We start from the raw sequence: 20890 nt of genomic DNA on the forward strand, positions 1-20890 counted from the left end.
TTCTATGATTCTAAAGTGAGTGAGTTAAAGCATCGTCCTTTGACATCTGGGATCTGGGTTTAAATCCAAACCAGCAATAATGAAAGTCTCGTTATGAAGGGGGATCTTGGGCATTTGGACTGTGTGTCCCAGTGGGCCAAAATCCAGAGAGCATTTCTGCTCTGGTGATTCACAGTCATCACATAAAAGGAAGTGGAGTCTGGATGTCATTTGCTGCACAACTTCTTGGAGATAATGGTCTGAGCATTGTCCAATGGATAATGATTCCCTTGAGCTGTGCCCAGTCTCTGTGGCAGCTTTAGAGGTGTAGTGAGAATAGCACAACAGCTGATCAGGTAGCGGTCCTTGCAGTGGAGCCCGGCCAACGTGAGAGAGCTTCAGAAATTCCTGCAAGTCTCAGGGGCAAAGAAAAAAGGCACAGCTGCCAAAGAGAGGTTTGCAGACCACCCACTGCCAGCTGCAGGCAGGAGTGTGACTCATCGCAGGCTCGTTTCACAGAAACTAGTGAAGAAATACAAAATTTACAGCAGGGAAATGATTTCTCCTCTCGGTCACCAGACACAGCTTTCTGTATTAAACCTGGACCCGCGGTCAGATGGTGCTAAATGGTGGTGATTATGTCATTCCCATCATTACATTATTCCCTCCTCCTCTGCTTAATCACCAACTGTTTATTGCTGGGCTCGGAGGCTCCTGTAGTCACATATTGGGGCCATGTGGACTGTCGTGACCTCGCTTCCTGCTAAGATCTATGGGTAGATGATGTCATTGAGGACTTGTAGTTTCAGTGTAACTTAATTCGCTGAAAACTTAGATCTCCTTTTTTGAGGTAAGGTTTCCTCTCCAAGGTATCCTTCTCCCTGACCTTTTCTTGTTCATCAAAGCATCAGATGGCAGCTGGACAACTTGCTCAGGCCCCCTCGAATGTCTTTAGGAGGTAGGCAGTGTCAGCTCCAGGGGTGGCTCTGCCTCTGATGTTTCCCTCCACGTGGACAATATCTGGACTCTGCTCCACACTCTCTCCTAGTAACATGATGATATCCTTCAGGAGTGTGGAGAATGGGTGTAAGCCTGCACTCCCGCTCGCTTAGTACATTACACCGAGGCGCATCCAACATCTGCTTCACTTCACATCTCCTGAGGCGGGGCTTGCAGTCTTCACAGAAACGCCCTGCGCCCAATGCCAGCCCCGATGCCCAATGCCCGTGCTGACACCCTGTGCAAGCGCCCAACACCCTGCACCGGGAGCTATAAACAATAAACTGAGCTCCTTCTCTAGTTTCCTCCCCATTGGGGTTAGGAAGGGGAACAAATCATCCCAGTTTCCCACTCCTCATCTCTACCTAGTGACCTCTGCTGGAAGATGTGTGTGGGCAGGAACGGTCGAAATGCCTGCTGACATTCTGTCCCTCAGTCAGCTGGGGTTTGTCTTTGTTTTAATGAATGTTGAGGATTAGTGGTGTTTGTTTGAACTCGATGTGCCTGTCCATCAGGGAGAGTCTGATTTCAGGAAGTGAGCTGAAATGTCCATGACCGAGTTGACTTATTAAAAGCCAGTCTGAGACTCTGTTTTCTCAGTCCAAGACCTCACCAATAGCATTCTGGGCAAAAGCTGCTCCCTCTGTGTGGGAGGCATCTGGACCTGACTTGGGACAGCCTAGCACCAACATGGCCGGGATTGGGAACTCAGTAGTTTTAGGTCTTTATTCCCATTTTCCCCTTTTCATCAACTCCAACTTGTCCAAAACTCTGCTGCTTTATTCCTGTCCAGCACCACGTCCTGCTCGTCCATCCCCCTTGTCCTCGTTTACCTCTCTGCGTTGGCTCCTTGGGCCCCAATGCTTGAAATTCAAAATGATCATTCTTATCTTTAAGTTGTTTCATGCTTTGCCCCTTCCTATTTCTGTAGCCCTACAACCCCCTCCCTTGAACTGTCTCTCCCTCAGACTCTTGCCTCTTGTGCACCCTCACCACACCACACCCCCCCCCCCCCCTTTTGTCACCCCACCATTGGCAGCCTTGCCTTCATTCATCTGGGCCACATTCTCTGGAATTTCTTCCTCAAACCCTTCTGCCTCTCCTCTCCCTCTCCTTTAAGATGCTCATTAAAGCCCACCTCTTTGACCGGGTTTTTGGTGAGTGTTCCTAATCTCTCCTCCTTTGGCTCGACGCCTGTTTTCCTTTACGTTGCTGTGAAATCTCTTAGGCCATTTTACATTGAAGGTGCTTTGTAAATGCAAGTTTGTGCTGTTGAAACAGAAAGCATCTGAGACCCCCCAGAGCTGTGTCCTGACAAACGTCAGCACCTTGGGAGAGGGGAGAATTTGAAGGCAAAACCTTCAAATAATTCTCTAGTCAGTACACCAAGGGGGCTGGGCTTGATTGTTCTGAATTAGTGAAACTTCTGTCACAAACACAGCCACTCTGGCCCCATTCACTGCACCTCCCTGCACACACACAGGCTGTTAGAAGGGAGGTTCGTGCCCTTTAAACGGGAGGGAGAGAATCCATGATGGAATAACTAGAGGTGGGCTCTGGGTGGAATGTGTTCGATGGGCCGTTTCTCGCTGCTTACTTTGTGTGAAGCTGCCGAGTCCTGATCTGTTTTTACTTCTGTCTCCGACAGGGTAACAATGATGACTTGATTCTCTCGTGCTGCCTTCATTACTGCAAGGACAAGGCCAAGGACTTCATGCCAGTGCACAAAGGTATCTGAGATCTCCCCAGTCCAAGCTGCTCACGTATGGGTTACAGTCGGGGGTTATTTGTTTGTGTGTGGGTATGGCAATGATTTGGTGACTCCAGCAGCAGCTTTGACCGTGTCGGGAGAGTGACCACCTCCAGCGCAAGTGCCAGTCTGCCCCTGTATATTTAAGGGATGTCTGTACATCTACAGTACCACAGAATGGTAGACTGGGGACAAGTGTTTCAATGCTCAGCTCTGCAGTCAAGTTCTGTTATTCCACAGTCCTTTGGTTAAACGATAGAGGGGGAAGAAGAGGAGTGCAACAAATGCCTGATATTAACCTTAGCTCAGCAATAGCACCCTCGCCTCTGAGTCAGAAGAAGGTGGGTTCCAGCCCCACTCTAGAGACTTGAGTACATAATCCAGGCTGACACTCCAGTGCAGTTACTGAGGGAGCGCTGCACTGTCAGAGGTGCCGTCTTTTGGATGAGGCGTTAAACTGAGGCCCCGTCTGCTCTCTCCGGTGGACATAAAAGATCCCATGGCCGCTATTTCGAAGAAGAGCAGGGGAGTTCTCCCCGGTGTCCTGGGGCCAATATTTATCCCACAACCAACATCACTAAAACAGATGATCTGGTCATTATCACATTGCTGTTTGTGGGATCTTGCTGTGCGCAAGTTGGCTGCCACGTTTCCTACATAATGCCAGTGACTACACTTCAAAAGTACTTCATTGGCTGTAAAGCGCTTTGGGACGTCCTGAGGTCGTGTTAATTGCTCCCCCAGCGCTCTCAGTGCCTGTGTAGCCGAGCAGGGGATGGAAATGGAGTTGGCAGAACTTCTGCACAATCTATTATTGGTGATATACCACACAATGGACCTTCAACCTTGTCTAATTTTGGTTGTTTTTCCCGAAGTTACAGGTATTTTCTTCCCATGAAGAGCAAGATGTTCTGTGACTGAGAATATGTAAAGCTTGACCATTCACAATGCTACTTTCAGCCACTCACTGGGACTAAGGTGACACTTGCCCCCTCTTCCCACCCTGTCAGCTCCTTGTCTTCAGGCCACCTGCTTAAGATCAGGATCCCCTGTATAAAGTCACATTTGCAAAGCTGCAGCAGTGTTACACTAGCGTGTCGCCCTACCCTGGTACACTAGCGTGTTGCCCTACCCTGGTACACTAGCGTGTCGCCCTACCCTGGTACACTAGCGTGTCGCCTTACCCTGTTACACTAGCGTGTCGCCCTACCCTGGTACACTAGCGTGTCGCCCTACCCTGGTACACTAGCGTGTCGCCCTACCCTGGTACAGTAGCGTGTTGCCCTACCCTGGTACAGTAGCGTGTTGCTCTACCCTGTTACACTAGCGTGTCGCCCTACCCTGGTACACTAGCGTGTCACCCTACCCTGGTACACTAGCGTGCTGCCCTACCCTGGTACACTAGCGTGTCGCCCTACCCTGTTACACTAGCATGTCGCCCTACCCTGGTACAGTAGCGTGTCGCCCTACCCTGTTACACTAGCGTGTCGCCCTACCCTGTTACACTAGCGTGTCGCCCTACCCTGGTACACTAGCGTGTCGCCCTACCCTGGTACAGTAGCGTGTCGCCTTACCCTGGTACAGTAGCGTGTCGCCCTACCCTGGTACAGTAGCGTGTTGCCCTACCGTTACACTAGTGTGTCGCCCTACCCTGGTACACTAGTGTGTCGCCTACCCTGGTACAGTAGCGTGTCGCCCTACCCTGGTACACTAGCGTGTCACCCTACCCTGTTACACTAGCGTGTCGCCCTACCCTGTTACACTAGCGTGTCACCCTACCCTGGTACACTAGCGTGTCGCCCTACCCTGGTACACTAGCGTGTCGCCCTACCCTGGTACTGTAGCATGTCGCCCTACCCTGTTACACTAGCGTGCCGCGTCAGAACCATCTCAATCATTGCAGTGTGGGTTAATTCAACAAGTTTTAATTGACCCCTGGCTGACCTCACTCTGGAAAAAGATCTGGAGATAGTGTACAGGTGATGGTCAGGGTTTGCAACAAATTGGCCAGTTTTATTAGTTTTGTCTTGCCCTCACCCGCTGATTTTTCTTCCTTTCCCTTCTGCTAACGGTTCCTCTTGCTGATGCACGATTTCAAAAACAGTGTGTGTGTGAAACACTCTGGTGCATTTGGGGAAAGGTTTCTGAAGTTGATGTTCAGTGCACAGGACAACGTTGAGGGATTTTTGCCTGAACAGCCCTTGATTGAGCAGTGCATGACCCTGACACCAAGTGGAGGAAAACTCCACAAGCACAAAACAACCTCACTATATACAACTAATTAAACAGCACATCACAGATCACATCCTATTTGGTCCAATGAGGGAACAGAATGTGATCTGTTCAGGTGCATTCCTACACTATATTGTTTCAGTTTAGCCTGAAGGTGATTGAAGCACATCTCACGCCACAGTGCACGGTGGAGACACTGCCCAATGTATCGTACAATGCACCGCATAGACACCATACACTGCACCGTACAAACATTGTACAGACACCATACACTGCACCATACAGACATTGTACAGACACCATACACTGCACCGTACAGACATTGTACAGACACCATACACTGCACCGTACAGACATTGTACAGACACCATACACTGCACCGTACAGACATTGTACAGACACCATACACTGCACCGTACAGACATTGTACAGGCACCATACACTGCACCGTACAGACATTGTACAGACACCATACACTGCACCGTACAGACATTGTACAGACACCATACACTGCACCGTACAGACATTGTACAGACACCATACACTGCACCGTACAGACATTGTACAGACACCATACACTGCACCGTACAGACATTGTACAGACACCATACACTGCACCGTACAAACATTGTACAGACACCATACACTGCACCGTACAGACATTGTACAGACACCATACACTGCATTGTACAGACACCATACACTGCACCGTACAGACATTGTACAGACACCATACACTGCACCGTACAAACATTGTACAGACACCATACACTGCACCGTACAGACATTGTACAGACACCATACACTGCATTGTACAGACACCATACACTGCACCGTACAGACATTGTACAGACACCATACACTGCACCGTACAAACATTGTACAGACGCCATACACTGCACCGTACAAACATTGTACAGACGCCATACACTGCACTGTACAGACATTGTAAAGACAACATACACTGCACCGTACAGACATTGTACAATGCATTGTGGCGACACTACAGTGCACCATGCAATCACTGCACAGTACAATAACAGATACCGCCCAGTGCACCATGGAGGCACTGCACCATACAGACCCCGCACCATGTACTGTGTTAGCAGTTTGTTGGGTTTTGTCCCTGTTAGACAGGCTGTGTGTTCGGGGTGTGTGACCTGACGGCCCTTTTCTCTTCCCCCAGATGAGCCCATTCGCCTGCGCCGTGATGTTGTGCTGCTGACAGATGACCGGAATATGAGGGTGAAGGCCCTGACTCGCAATGTGCCAGTTAGAGCCATCCCAGTGTTTCTGAAGTGGGCCAAGGTGGGATGAAGAGACGGAGCGGGGAAAAACTCTCATCCTCTGGATTCCAGCGAGCGTCGTCGAGAGCCCCAGAGCTCGACCATGGCAACCCACCCCTCCATTAAAAAGCTAACTTTAAGAGATGACGAGAATCAATATGCAGTAGAAGATTGTGATTGGTTACCAAGAAAACAAAAACAAGCAAGCTGAAGAGGCAGGTCTTGAGATGAGACGTCTCGATGGGTCTTTTTAGGAGCAAGCTAGTCACAGTGGGTTAATAGAGTGAACTGCCAGGTGAGCGTCCAGATGCAGGTTAGTGAGAGGGAGCTTCCTTAACCCATGGAAGGAAGGGACTCTTCCCCGGTGGGGTTATTTCATTAGCGTGTGGATTGTTTTGTGACAGAGATGGAATGATCCGCTCTGCTGTGCCTGGCACACGTCTGTAAACCCACCTCCACCCTGAATCTTTGTCACATCAGAGGCGGAGGGGAGGGGGCCCAGGCTTTGATGATTTGATTCGCTGCTGGTTCTGTGATGTCATTTTTTTGGCAGGAGGAATTTCACAAAAAAAACAAAAGTTTAAATAATTTACAATAAAAGGAACCTCGCATGGCCTTGGAAAAGGGCCACAGAGTAAGGTTAGCCTAAACTCAAGGCAACTTTTAACGGTCGTGTTAAGGCCCAGTCACACGAGTGCAGATAAAGGTGCTGTTTAATTGGCCTTGCAGCAGCCTATCGTCAGGTTGATAGTGTGTTCTTAATCCACTCGGTCTTTGTATGATGGAGATTGTAGAGTTACCAGATTAAAATGGAAGGCTTGTTTTATTTCAGTGGTTTACTAGCTGCCCGATGTGTTGGACTGTAATCTGGTGAGTCAGGCACAGGGCAGCGAGTGTGTTATATGAGCTGCTCCGACGTGAGCTGGTATCGTACAAGCTGCCCTTTCACATGCTGCTCGATGCCCAAGACCTTTGGCATTTGGTGGAGTTGGCGAGAATCCTGCCAGTTAGAGGAGGCTGGGTCAGAGCGAGGTTCAGTTACACCACAGGGCCAATGATTGAGATACCTGGTGCTTCCTAATCCCGCGTCCCTGCCAAGCTATCAAGTAGCCGGGGCAGCTACTCAACTTTGTGAACAGAAACACACAGGGCTCAGTGAGATTTCGACTGGGAGAGTCTGTACCTGATGCTGCGGATTCCGTCCCTTTTAAGGAACAAAGAAATTTCAAAAGTTGGTTTATTTTAGACATTTCAGAACTTGTTTTTCATTGTGTTTTTTTTAAATAGTCTTAGGTGGTTCTGTTTGGGTAAAGCGTAGCCAGGTGCCTGGATTTGCCTTTATTTAGTGTTTTGTGGGCTTTATAGACTAGAGGAAGCCTTTGGTTTTAGTGCAGTGGGAGTGAGTTCCATATAATTTAGCAGGTGTGTGTGTAAAATATTTTAGCATGTTGTGTGGCTCTGCTGTAAGTAGCCAGTTAGTTTGAAGTAGCCATTGCCCAGTGCTGCAAGCTGCTGCCAGCACCTCTCCTGGATGGGATCTACACACACTGCCATTTGGAGAGTGGCAGAGTGTAACCGCTAACTCACGTTCCTGTAACTAGCAGTCCAATAAAACGGAGATTAAAAGCCATGTCTGTAAGGTTTTAATTGTTATTTGGTGTTTAATAGAAACAAGTTTCACGGTGAAAATGTTTTTGTCTGCTCATTTACAAAAATACAATTATAGAAACACTATCCCACCGAAGCACTTTATACAGACGGATTTAAAATATAAACACGGTACAAACACATGCAATAAATACATTCATTTTAATGCAAAAAAATTATAAAAATACTGTTTTTGTATTGCAACTTTATGAATTGTATTTTGGCTTTTTAAAATTTGTTTTTAAAAAAAAAATATTTGGGTAGGTGTCTGTACAGACTGACTTTGGTTACACTGAATTTACAGAGAGAGGAGCGAGCGGCTCTCACAGACACAGTGCTGAGATTGGACATGCAACTCCCCCAGCCCGCTCCAATAGACCTTACAAAATAGGAAATCTTTACAAATCCCTGCAAAAAACACAAAAGTAACATTACTGGCAACTTGCATCTCATGCTAAAATACTGCATTTAATAAGTGATTTAATAACAGGCGCCGGCAATTCCCAACTTTATCCCGTGTCTAGTTAAGGATTGCTTACCGGCTGCGCGGCCCCATCTCTGCAAACTCCCCGGCGGTGTGTGAAGGACAATCTCACTTTGTCACACTTTATCTCCTTCCGCTTAAAGCATCTGCAGATTTTGTTTTCAACTCACCGAGAACTGTCTGATTGACAGATTAATTTCTGTCTTTAAAGTGAGAAGTGTGTCTTATTTCAGCGCTGGTGGGTCAGTGAGTAAATGCTCTCACCCGCTCAGCATTGTCCCGGTTACACAGCTCAGGCTAAACAGTAACAATTGGAAAGCTCTTAGTTTGTTGGGCCCGACGTTGAGTCCGGGCGTGGGGAGCGGGACCCGGAGTACAGACTCTCTGGGGAGCGGGACCCGGAGTACAGACTCTCGGGAGCGGGACCCGGAGTACAGGCTCTCTGGGGAGCGGGACCCGGAGTACAGACTCTCGGGAGCGGGACCCGGAGTACAGGCTCTCTGGGGGAGCGGGACCCGGAGTACAGGCTCTCTGGGGGAGCGGGACCCGGAGTACAGACTCTCTGGGGAGCGGGACCCGGAGTACAGACTCTCGGGAGCGGGACCCGGAGTACAGGCTCTCTGGGGAGCGGGACCCGGAGTACAGGCTCTCTGGGGGAGCGGGACCCGGAGTACAGACTCTCTGGGGAGCGGGACCCGGAGTACAGGCTCTCTGGGGAGCGGGACCCGGAGTACAGGCTCTCTGGGGAGCAGGACCCGGAGTACAGGCTCTCTGGGGAGCGGGACCCGGAGTACAGGCTCTCTGGGGAGCGGGACCCGGAGTACAGGCTCTCTGGGGAGCGGGACCCGGAGTACAGGCTCTCTGGGGGAGCAGGACCCGGAGTACAGGCTCTCTGGGGAGCGGGACCCGGAGTACAGGCTCTCTGGGGAGCGGGACCCGGAGTACAGGCTCTCTGGGGAGCGAGATTGGGACTTCAACTGTTCCTGTCGCGGGATAAAGTTTAGAAATTACACCAACATTTTCAGAAAGACTATTAAAATATAGTAACTGGTGAAAGCGATTTAAAAAATCTCCCTCCTCACAGCGAGTGTTGGGAATCTCAGTGGTGATCGTTTGAAGGGCTGTGGGAGGAAGCCGGAGAGAGAGGGAGCCCCGGCTCTGTGCGGTTCGCTCTCTGGAGTTGGGATCTGAGATTGTTCAACAATTCAAACCTTAAAACCAATCTCCGGGCCCCAGTGGCGGCTCTCGGCCCCGTTTCTGGACAGATTAGATTCACAGTGAGCGGGTACAATCCCCGGGACCCTCACCCCACAGTCCCCGGGACCCCTCACCCCACAGTCCCCGGGACCCCTCACCCCACAGTCCCCAGGAGCCCTCACCCCACAGTCCCCAGGAGCCCTCACCCCACAGTCCCCGGGACCCTCACCCCACAGTGTGCGGGACCCCACAGTCCCCGGGACCCTCACCCCACAGTCCCCGGGACCCCTCACCCCACAGTCCGCGGGAACCTCACCCCACAGTCCGCGGGACCCCTCACCCCACAGTCTGCGGGACCGTCACACCACAGTCCGCGGGACCCTCACCCCACAGTCCGCGGGACCCTCACCCCACAGTCCGCGGGACCCCTCACCCCACAGTCCCCGGGACCCCTCACCCCACAGTCCCCGGGACCCCTCACCCCACAGTCCCCGGGACCCCACAGTCCCCGGGACCCTCACCCCACAGTCCCTGGGACCCTCACCCCCATTGTCCGCGGGACCCCTCACCCCACAGTCCGCGGGACCCTCACTCCACAGTCCCCGGGACCCTCACCCCACAGTCCCTGGGACCCTCACCCCCATTATCCACGGGACCCCTCGCCCCACAGTCCCCGGGACCCTCATTCCACAGTCCCCGGGACCCTCACCCCACAGTCCCCGGGACCCTCACCCCACAGTCCGCAGGACCCCACAGTCCGCGGGACCCCTCACCCCACAGTCCGCGGGACCCCTCACCCCACAGTCCCTGGGACCCTCACCCCACAGTCCCCGGGACCCTCACCCCACAGTCCCCGGGACCCCTCACTCCACAGTCCCCGGGACCCCTCACTCCACCATGTGCGGGACCCTCACCCCACAGTCCCCGGGACCCCTCACTCTCCTGCTTCAGGCAACCCCCTTTGCTCTGATGTTCCCTCCCCAATATTCACTGCCCCTAGCCCATGCTCCGCTCTCCCTCAGCTCCTTATTTCTGGCCCCGGTAGAATCAATCTCTAACGGGGAATACCATTTAGCAGAAGCAGCCGGGGAGAGGAGAGGGTGTGCGACTCCCGGGGGAGCCCAATGGACAGAGGGTTGGGGGTCTCCCGGACCCGAGTAACCAGAGACCCCCCCAGAGTCCAGTCTGGCCTGAAAGTGGAGTCATTGGGCAAATTGTTCAACTCATTAACCCCTTCCCCCCCTCCCCTAAAATAAAACCCAGGGTCCTGAGCCAGTTACGGGGGAGAGAAAGAGTCCAGCATCTTGGAGTCGTTGGCCATGTGAGCGGATTGAGTTAAAATCTCGGCCGCCTTCTCCTGGTTTATCCCCAGGTGATCGGCGGCGAACTTGGCCAGAGGGTAAACATTGTCGGCGAAGTCCATCTTTGGTTTGCAGTCGGAGGTGTGCATCTTCATGTGGCTGATCAGGTTCCGCTGCTGCGCGAATTTGCCCCCACAGATCTGGCACTCATACGGCTTCTCGCCCGAGTGGATGCGCATGTGTTCCGTCAGTCGGTACTGACGGGTGAAGCGCATCCCACAGGCTTCACAGGCGAAGGGTTTCAGGCCCAGGTGACTCCGCATGTGGCGGGTCATGGTGCCCCTCTGCGTGAACTTCTTGCCGCAGATGCTGCAGGGGTAAGGCCTGGTCAGCCAGTGGGTCTTCTCGTGTTGCCTGAGTGTGGCTGGGTCCTTGTAGGACTTCTCACAGGACGAGCAGCGGTATGGCCGGATCATCTCCCCGAGGCTCTGGTTGGATTTGTCCAGGAAAGGAGTGGTTTGCTCCGCCACCTCTTTGTGAAAGAGGTCTTCCTCCGTGTGAGTCTCCACATGGGCATTGAGCTGCTCGGAGCTGGGGAAACCTTTCCCACAGGGGATGCACACGTACAGGTTGTCCCCAAAGTTCTCTGGCTCATAGCTGATGTGGCTACAGTGATACCTGTCTATCGTTCCTGGGGGACAAGGTTCGTCGCTGCTTGTGTCCTCGCTGCTGCTTTTCTCATCTTCTGCCTCGTCGCAGCCCAGGCCCGGGTACCTGCCCTGCCCCGGCCCAGCGAGCACCTCCACCTTCCGCTCCTGCCTCTCACCTTTCGCACCTTTCTCTCTCTCACAAGCTTCCACAAAGTGACTCAATGGCTCCTGCTTTAACCACCTTGACATCACATCCTCCTGGGTCTCAGTCCTGCTTTTGGTCTCGTTCGCCAGATTGTTGCTCCTGAAGACGCTGCTTTCGTGACCCATTGCCTCGTCCGTTTCCATTTGGTGGGCAGGGACGGGCGGCTGGTCCTTGTAAGAGGCACCATTGGTGAGGAGAGAGGCATTGGTTGGCGGACTGGTCTGTCTGGAGTCTGCAGAATGCGCATCGTCCTGCTGGAGGGAAGGGCCGAGCGGGCTCCTCTTGGACAGATCCAGGCCCAGCATTTGTGGGGAGGGCTGGTCTGGGAGGCACATTCCCTGAGCGTGAACCCGATTACCCTGAGAAGGTGGAGCGTAGAGCTCCCCAGAATGTGTGTTTATGGTGTGCATCTGTTGCAGCGACTGGCTGTCCAGGAGTCTGGAAGCCACCGAGTAACAAGACTGAATAACGGGCGTGGATGTCCTCAGCCCCCTCCCGAGTTTCCCATAGGATGAGAACCCTGTCCTGATGTGGAAATAAGTCCCGTTGCGTTTGAGTTTTTTCTTACAAAGAGCCACAAGGTCCGGCAATTGCAGGTAACTGGCGGCGGCGAGGATAGCTCCGAGGTTCTGCTCGTTCCCTTGGTCGGCCTCGTTCAACCTCCCGGTGTAGATATAATCCAGGATGGTCCGGAATATCCCAGGACTGACCATTTCCGGGTCCAGGTTGACCAGGTTGTCGTGAACCACCAAGGATTTCAAGTAGACACTGCTGGCGGCCAGGATGTTCTTGTGAGCCCGGAAGAGAGCATTCTGCACCACAATGATCACATCACACAGGAAGCCTTTGGTTCGCTGCCTGTTCAGCTGCAGCAGGAGCTGTCTGGCATGATTGGGCACCTCCATCGCATCCAGCATCGGCATCACCTCGCCACCTTCAGCCCAATCAAAAGACAAGTCAGTTGGGGAAAGACACAAGAAGCGGCCGCTAAATCCGCAACACCCAACTCACACCCAGCTCACCCACACCCATTCACACCAACTCACACCCAGCTCACCCACACCCATTCACACCAACTCACACCCAGCTCACCCACACCCATTCACACCAACTCACACCCAGCTCACCCACACCCATTCACACCAACTCACACCCAGCTCACCCACACCCATTCACACCAACTCACACCCAGCTCACCCACACCCATTCACACCAACTCACACCCAGCTCACCCACACCCATTCACACCAACTCACACCCAGCTCACCCATTCACACCAACTCACACCCAGCTCACCCACACCCATTCACACCAACTCACACCCAGCTCACCCACACCCATTCACACCAACTCACTCCCACCTCACTCACACCAACTCACTCACACCCATTCATACCAACTCACTCACACCCACTCACACCCATTCACACCAACTCACTCCCACCTCACACACCCATTCACACCAACTCACTCACACCCAACTCATTCACACCAACTCACTCCCACCTCACTCACACCCATTCACACCAACTCACTCCCACCTCACTCACACCCAACTCATTCACACCCAACTCACACCCAGCTCATTCACACCCAACTCACACCCAACTCATTCACACCCAACTCACTCACACCCAACCCATTCACACCAACTCATTCACACCTCACACCCAACTCATTCACACCAACTCACACCCAACTCACTCACACCTAACTCACACCTAACTCACTCACACCAACTCACACCTAACTCACTCACACCAACTCACCCTAACTCACGCTCCCCATCTCACCCTAACTCACGCTCCCCATTCACACGAACTCACTCACACCAACAATGCCCCCTCCCACATTCTCACTCGCTCAGTAAGATGTCAGCTCCCAGCCCAGCTCCAGATTCAGGGATCCGCAAACTCAATTCCGCTTTAAGCTTTAAGCAGCCGGTGTGGGTGAATCGGACAGTCCCGAAACGCGATCTCAATAAAGTTTGGGGAAGGGACCGAGTCTGAAGCCGAAGGGCCCCTTAAAGGGCCCGCGACTCCCTTTCGCCGCTCGATTCTGACTTTAGGTACACGCCAGATTTGAGCAGAGTGAAAAGCATTCAGTGTCGCTGCTGACAGACACAGCCGGGCGGTGGGACCCACCAGGTGCGGGAGCCAGTCATTTGTAATCTCCCCAATGGGGAACTTGGAGATTCAGACAATCCGGTAAAAAGGACGAGGTCCTTTTAAATTATTCATTTATATATATATATATTTGCAAATAAAGATTAAACGAAGTTACCTTAAAGCGCGGCCGGATTTCCTGGGAGTCCCAGCCGGTGACTGGTGTCCTGCCCGCTGGAGTTTTGCAGATTATAAACTACCCGATTGACCAGAGACTGCGCGGTGCCACCTCTTATACATGTTAGTGTAGATGGTGCAGCGAGGGGGAGGGGAGGGGGTCACATCACAACCCCCTGTGGGCACTTCCAAAAATTACATCACTTATAGGAGCTGCTATTTTTATTTACCGGACCCGCTCGGCATCCACACAGCCCGTTAACCCTTAAAAAACAACTTCCCTTCTCGGCATATTGCAGCCGGCACCTCCACTGCAATAGCGAGAACACCCCCAAACTACAGAGCACACCCAAACTACAGAGCACACCCCCAAACTACAGAGCACCCCAAACTACAGAGCACACCCCCAAACTACAGAGCACCCCAAACTACAGAGCACCCCCCCAAACTACAGAGCACACCCCCAAACTACAGAGCACACCCCAAACTACAAAGCACACCCCCAAACTACAGAGCACCCCAAACTACAGAGCACCCCCACAAACTACAGAACACCCCCCAAACTACAGAGCACACCCCCAAACTACAGAGCACACACCCAAACTACAGAGCACACCCCCAAACTACAGAGCACACACCCAAACTACAGAGCACACCCCAAACTACAGAGCACACCCCCAAACTACAGAGCACCCCAAACTACAGAGCACACCCCCAAACTACAGAGCACCCCAAACTACAGAGCACCCCCCAAACTACAGAGCACACCCCCAAACTACAGAGCACCCCCCCAAACTACAAAGCACACCCCCAAACTACAGAGCACCCCAAACTACAGAGCACACACCCAAACTACAGAACACACCCCAAACTACAGAACACCCCCACACTACAGAACACTCCCACACGACAGAACACCCCCCCAAACTAGAGCGCACACCCCCAAACTACAGAGCACACCCCCAAACTACAAAGCACCCTCCCAAACTACAGAGCACCCCAAACTACAGAGCACCCCCCAAACTACAGAGCACCCTCCCAAACTACAGAGCACCCCAAACTACAGAGCACCCCCCCAAACTACAGAGCACCCCAAACTACAGAGCACCCCCCCAAACTACAGAGCACCCCCCCAAACTACAGAGCACCCCAAACTACAGAGCACCCCCCCAAACTACAGAGCACCCCAAACTACAGAGCACACCCCCAAACTACAGAGCACACCCCCAAACTACAGAGCACACCCCCAAACTACAGAGCACACCCCAAACTACAGAGCACACCCCCAAACTACAGAGCACACACCCAAACTACAGAACACCCCCCAAACTACAGAACACCCCCACACTACAGAACACCCCCACACGACAGAACACCCCCCCAAACTAGAGCGCACACCCCCAAACTACAGAGCACACCCCCAAACTACAAAGCACCCTCCCAAACTACAGAGCACCCCAAACTACAGAGCACCCCCCAAACTACAGAGCACCCCAAACTACAGAGCACCCCCCCCAAACTACAGAGCACCCCAAACTACAGAGCAGCCTCCCAAACTACAGAGCACCCCAAACTACAGAACACACCCCCAAACTAAAGAGCACCCCAAACTACAGAACACCCCCCCAAACTACAGAACACCCCCCCAAACTACAGAGCACCCCCCAAACTACAGAGCACCCCAAACTACAGAACACACCCCCAAACTACAGAGCACCCCAAACTACAGAACACACCCCCAAACTACAGAACACCCCCCCAAACTACAGAGCACACACCCAAACTACAGAACACCCCAAACTACAGAACACCCCCCAAACTACAGAACACCCCCCAAACTACAGAACACCCCAAACTACAGAACACACCCCCAAACTAGAGAGCACACCCCCAAACTACAGAACACCCCAAACTACAGAACACCCCCCAAACTACAGAACACCCCCCAAACTACAGAGCACCCCAAACTACAGAACACACCCCCAAACTAGAGAGCACACCCCCAAACTACAGAACACCCCCAAACTACAGAGCACACCCCCAAACTACAGAGCACCCCAAACTACAGAGCACCCCCCCAAACTACAGAACACACCCCCAAACTACAGACCACCCCAAACTACAGAACACCCCAAACTACAGAGCATTCAAACTACAGAACACCCCCAAACTACATAGCACCCCCAAACTACAGAGCACCCCAAACTACAGAACACCCCAAACTAGAGCACCCCAAACTACAGAACACCCCCAAACTAACGAGCACCCCCAAACTACAGAACACCCCCAAACTACCGAGCACCCCCAAACTACAGAACACCCCAAACTACAGAACACCCCAAACTACAGGGCACACACTCACTCACTACAGGGCACACACTCACTACAGGGCACACACTCACTCACTACAGGGCACACACTCACTCACTACAGGGCACACACTCACTCACTACAGGGCACACACTCACTACAGGGCACACACTCACTCACTACAGGGCACACACTCAGTCACTACAGTGCACACACACACTCAACAGGGCACACACTCACTACAGTGCACACACACACTCACAACAGGGCACACACACACTCACTACAGGGCACACACACACTCACTACAGGGCACACACGCACTCACTACAGGGCACACACTCGCTCACTGCAGGGCACACACTCACTACAGTGCACACACACACGACAGGGCACACACTCACTCACTACAGGGCACACACTCACTCACTACAGGGCAAACACTCACTGCAGGGCACACACTCACTCACGACAGGGCACACACTCACGACAGGGCACACACTCACTCTACAGGGCACACACTCACTCTACAGGGCACACACTCACTCACTACAGGGTACACACTCACTCACGACAGGGCACACACACACTCACAACAGGGCACACACTCACTACAGTGCACACACACACTCACAACAGGGCACACACGCACTCACTACAGGGCACACACGCACTCACAACAGGGCACACACGCACTCACAACAGGGCACACACTCACTCACTAGAGGCCACACACTCACTCACTACAGGGCACACACTCACTCACTACAGGGCACACACTCACTCTACAGGGCAGACACTCACTACAGGGCACACACTCACTCACTACAGGGCACACACTCACTCACTACAGGGCACTCACTCACAACACAGCACACACTCACTCACTACAGGGCACACACTCACGCTACAGGGCTCACACTCACTCACTACAGGGCACACACTCACTATACAGGGCTCACACTCACTCACTACAGGGCACACACTCACTCTACAGGGCACACACTCACTCACTACACAGCACACACTCACTCTACAGGTCACACTCACTCACGACAGGGCACACACTCACTCACTACAGGACACACACTCACTACAGGGCACACACTCACTCACTGCAGGGCATACACTCACTGCAGGGCACACACTCACTCACTACAGGGCACACACTCACTACAGGGCACACACTCACTCACTACAGGACACACACTCACTCACTACAGGGCACACACTAACTACAGGGCACACACTCACTCACTACAGGGCACACACTCACTACAGGGCACACACTCACTCTACAGGACGCACACTCACTACAGGGCACACACTCACTCACTACAGGGCACACACTCACTGCAGGGCACACTCTCACTACAGGGCACACACACACTCACTACAGGGCACACACTCACTCACTGCAGGGCACACACTCACTACAGGGCACACACTCACTACAGGACACACACTCACTGCAGGACACACACTCACTCACTGCAGGACACACACTCACTCACTGCAGGGCACACACTCACTGCAGGGCACACACTCACTCACTACAGGGCACACACTCACTCACTACAGGGCACACACTCACTCACTACAGGGCACACACTCACTCACTACAGGGCACACACTCACTCACTACAGGGCACACACACTACAGGACACACACTCACTACAGGGCACACACTCACTCACTACAGGGCACACACTCACTCACTACAGGGCACACACTCACTGCAGGGCACACACTCACTGCAGGGCACACACTCACTCACTACAGGGCACACGCTCACTCACTACAGGGCACACACTCACTACAGGGCACACACTCACTCACAACAGCGCACACACTCACTACAGGGCACACACTCACTCACTACAGGGCACACACTCACTACAGGGCACACACTCACTCACTACAGTGCACACACTCACTACAGGGCACATACTCACTACAGGGGACACACTCAGTACAGGGTACACACTCACTCACTACAGAGCACACACTCACTCACTGCAGGGCACACTCACTCACTACAGGGCACACACGCACTCACTACAGGGCACACACGCACTCACTACAGGGCACACACGCACTCACTACAGGGCACACACGCACTCACTACAGGGCACACACTCACTACAAGGCACACACTCACTCACTACAGGGCACACACTCACTCACTACAGGGCACACACTCACTCACTACAGGGCACACACTCACTCACTACAGGGCACACACTCACTCACTACAGAGCACGCACTCACTACAGGGCACACACACACTCACTACAGGGCACACACTCACTCACTACAGGGCACACACTCACTCACTACAGGGCACACACTCACTACAGGGAACACACTCACTACAGGGAACACACTCACTCACTACAGGGCTCACACTCACTCACTACAGGGCACACACTCACTACAGGGCAACACTCACTCACTACAGGGCAACACACACTCACTACGGGGCAACACACACTCACTACAGGGCACACACTCACGACAGGGCACACACTCACGACAGGGCACACACTCACTCACTACAGGGCACACACTCACTCACTACAGGGCACACACTCACTCGCTACAGGGCACACACTACAGGGCACACACTCACTCACTACAGGGGACATACTCACTACAGGGCACACACTCACTCACTACAGGGCACACACTCACTCGCTACAGGGCACACACTACAGGGCACACACTCACTCACTACAGGGGACACACTCACTCACTACAGGGCACACACTCACTCACTACAGGGCACACACTCACTCACTACAGGGCACACACTCACTCACTACAGAGCACGCACTCACTACAGGGCACACACGCAGTCACTACAGGGCACACACTCACTCACTACAGGGCACACACTCACTCACTACAGGGCACACACTCACTCACTACAGGGCACACACTCACGACAGGGCACACACTCACTCACTACAGGGCACACACTCACTCACTACAGGGCACACACTCACTCACTACAGGGCACACACTCACTCGCTACAGGGCACACACTACAGGGCACACACTCACTCACTACAGGGGACATACTCACTACAGGGCACACACTCACTCACTACAGGGCACACACTCACTCACTACAGGGCACACACTCACTACAGGGCACACACTCACTCACTACAGGGCACACACTCACTCACTACAGGGCTCACACTCACTCACTACAGGGCACACACTCACTCACTACAGGGCAACACTCTCACTACAGGGCACACACTCACTCACTACAGGGCAGACACTCACTACAGGGCACACACTCACTCACTACAGGGCACTCACTCACTACAGGGCACACACTCACTCACTACAGGGCACACACTCACTACAGGGCACACACTCACTCACTACAGGGCACACACTCACTCACTACAGGGCTCACACTCACTCACTACAGGGCACACACTCACTCACTACAGGGCACACACTCACTCACTACAGGGCACACACTCACTCACTACAGGGCACACACTCACTCACTACAGAGCACGCACTCACTACAGGGCACACACGCACTCACTACAGGGCACACACTCACTCACTACAGGGCACACACTCACTCACTACAGGGCACACACTTACTACAGGGCACACACTCACGACAGGGCACACACTCACTCACTACAGGGCACACACTCACTCACTACAGGGCACACACTCACTCGCTACAGGGCACACACTACAGGGCACACACTCACTCACTACAGGGGACATACTCACTACAGGGCACACACTCACTCACTACAGGGCACACACTCACTCGCTACAGGGCACACACTACAGGGCACACACTCACTCACTACAGGGGACATACTCACTACAGGGCACACACTCACTCACTACAGGGCACACACTCACTCACTACAGGGCACACACTCACTACAGGGCACACACTCACTCACTACAGGGCACACACTCACTCACTACAGGGCTCACACTCACTCACTACAGGGCACACACTCACTCACTACAGGGCAACACTCTCACTACAGGGCACACACTCACTCACTACAGGGCTCACACTCACTACAGGGCACACACTCACTCACTACAGGGCACACACTCACTCACTACAGGGCACACACTCACTCACTACAGGGCTCACACTCACTCACTACAGGGCACACACTCACTCACTACAGGGGACACACTCACTCACTACAGGGCACACACTCACTACAGGGCACACACTCACTCACTACAGGGGACACACTCACTCACTACAGGGCACACACTTACTACAGGGCACACACTACAGGGCACACACTCACTCACTACAGGGGACACACTCACTCACTACAGGGCACACACTCACTACAGGGCACACACTCACTCACTACAGGGACACACTCACTCACTACAGGGCACACACTTACTACAGGGCACACACTACAGGGCACACACACACTCACTACAGGGCACACACTCACTCACTACAGTGCACACACTTACTACAGGGCACACACTCACTCACTACAGGGCACACACTCACTCACTACAGGGCACACACTCACTA

The 20890-nt window shown here is 53.0% G+C and overlaps 2 protein-coding genes across 2 annotated transcripts in view; one reads left to right on the plus strand and one right to left on the minus strand.

Moving 5' to 3' along the window:
* Nucleotides 1–7876, plus strand: part of smg6 (SMG6 nonsense mediated mRNA decay factor) — a 280547-nt gene extending 272671 nt beyond the window's left edge. Inside the window, exons 9-10 of the mRNA XM_085965106.1 lie at nucleotides 2627–2708; nucleotides 6147–7876. Of these exons, the coding sequence (XP_085821232.1) occupies nucleotides 2627–2708; nucleotides 6147–6277 (213 nt within the window). The 3' untranslated portion in view covers nucleotides 6278–7876. The remainder of the gene's footprint in view (nucleotides 1–2626; nucleotides 2709–6146) is intronic.
* On the minus strand, nucleotides 7874–14766 carry LOC147102243 (hypermethylated in cancer 1 protein-like). The gene is made up of 2 exons (XM_085964601.1): nucleotides 14014–14766; nucleotides 7874–12664 (listed from the first exon to the last, which is right to left on the minus strand). The coding sequence occupies exon 2, from the start codon at nucleotides 12651–12653 to the stop codon at nucleotides 10851–10853; it is 1803 nt and encodes a 600-aa protein (XP_085820727.1). The 5' UTR covers nucleotides 12654–12664; nucleotides 14014–14766; the 3' UTR covers nucleotides 7874–10850.
* Between the last annotated feature and the right edge of the window lie 6124 nt (nucleotides 14767–20890).

Source organism: Somniosus microcephalus, chromosome 22, assembly GCF_052327205.1.
Source record: "Somniosus microcephalus isolate GS21.2 chromosome 22, FLI_Smic_1.0, whole genome shotgun sequence".
Taxonomy (NCBI): Eukaryota; Metazoa; Chordata; class Chondrichthyes; order Squaliformes; family Somniosidae; genus Somniosus; species Somniosus microcephalus.

Coding starts and splice junctions, on each gene's coding strand:
- LOC147102243 (XM_085964601.1), bottom strand. CDS start 12,653: ATGCCGATGCTGGATGCGATGGAGGTGCCCAATCATGCCAGACAGCTC.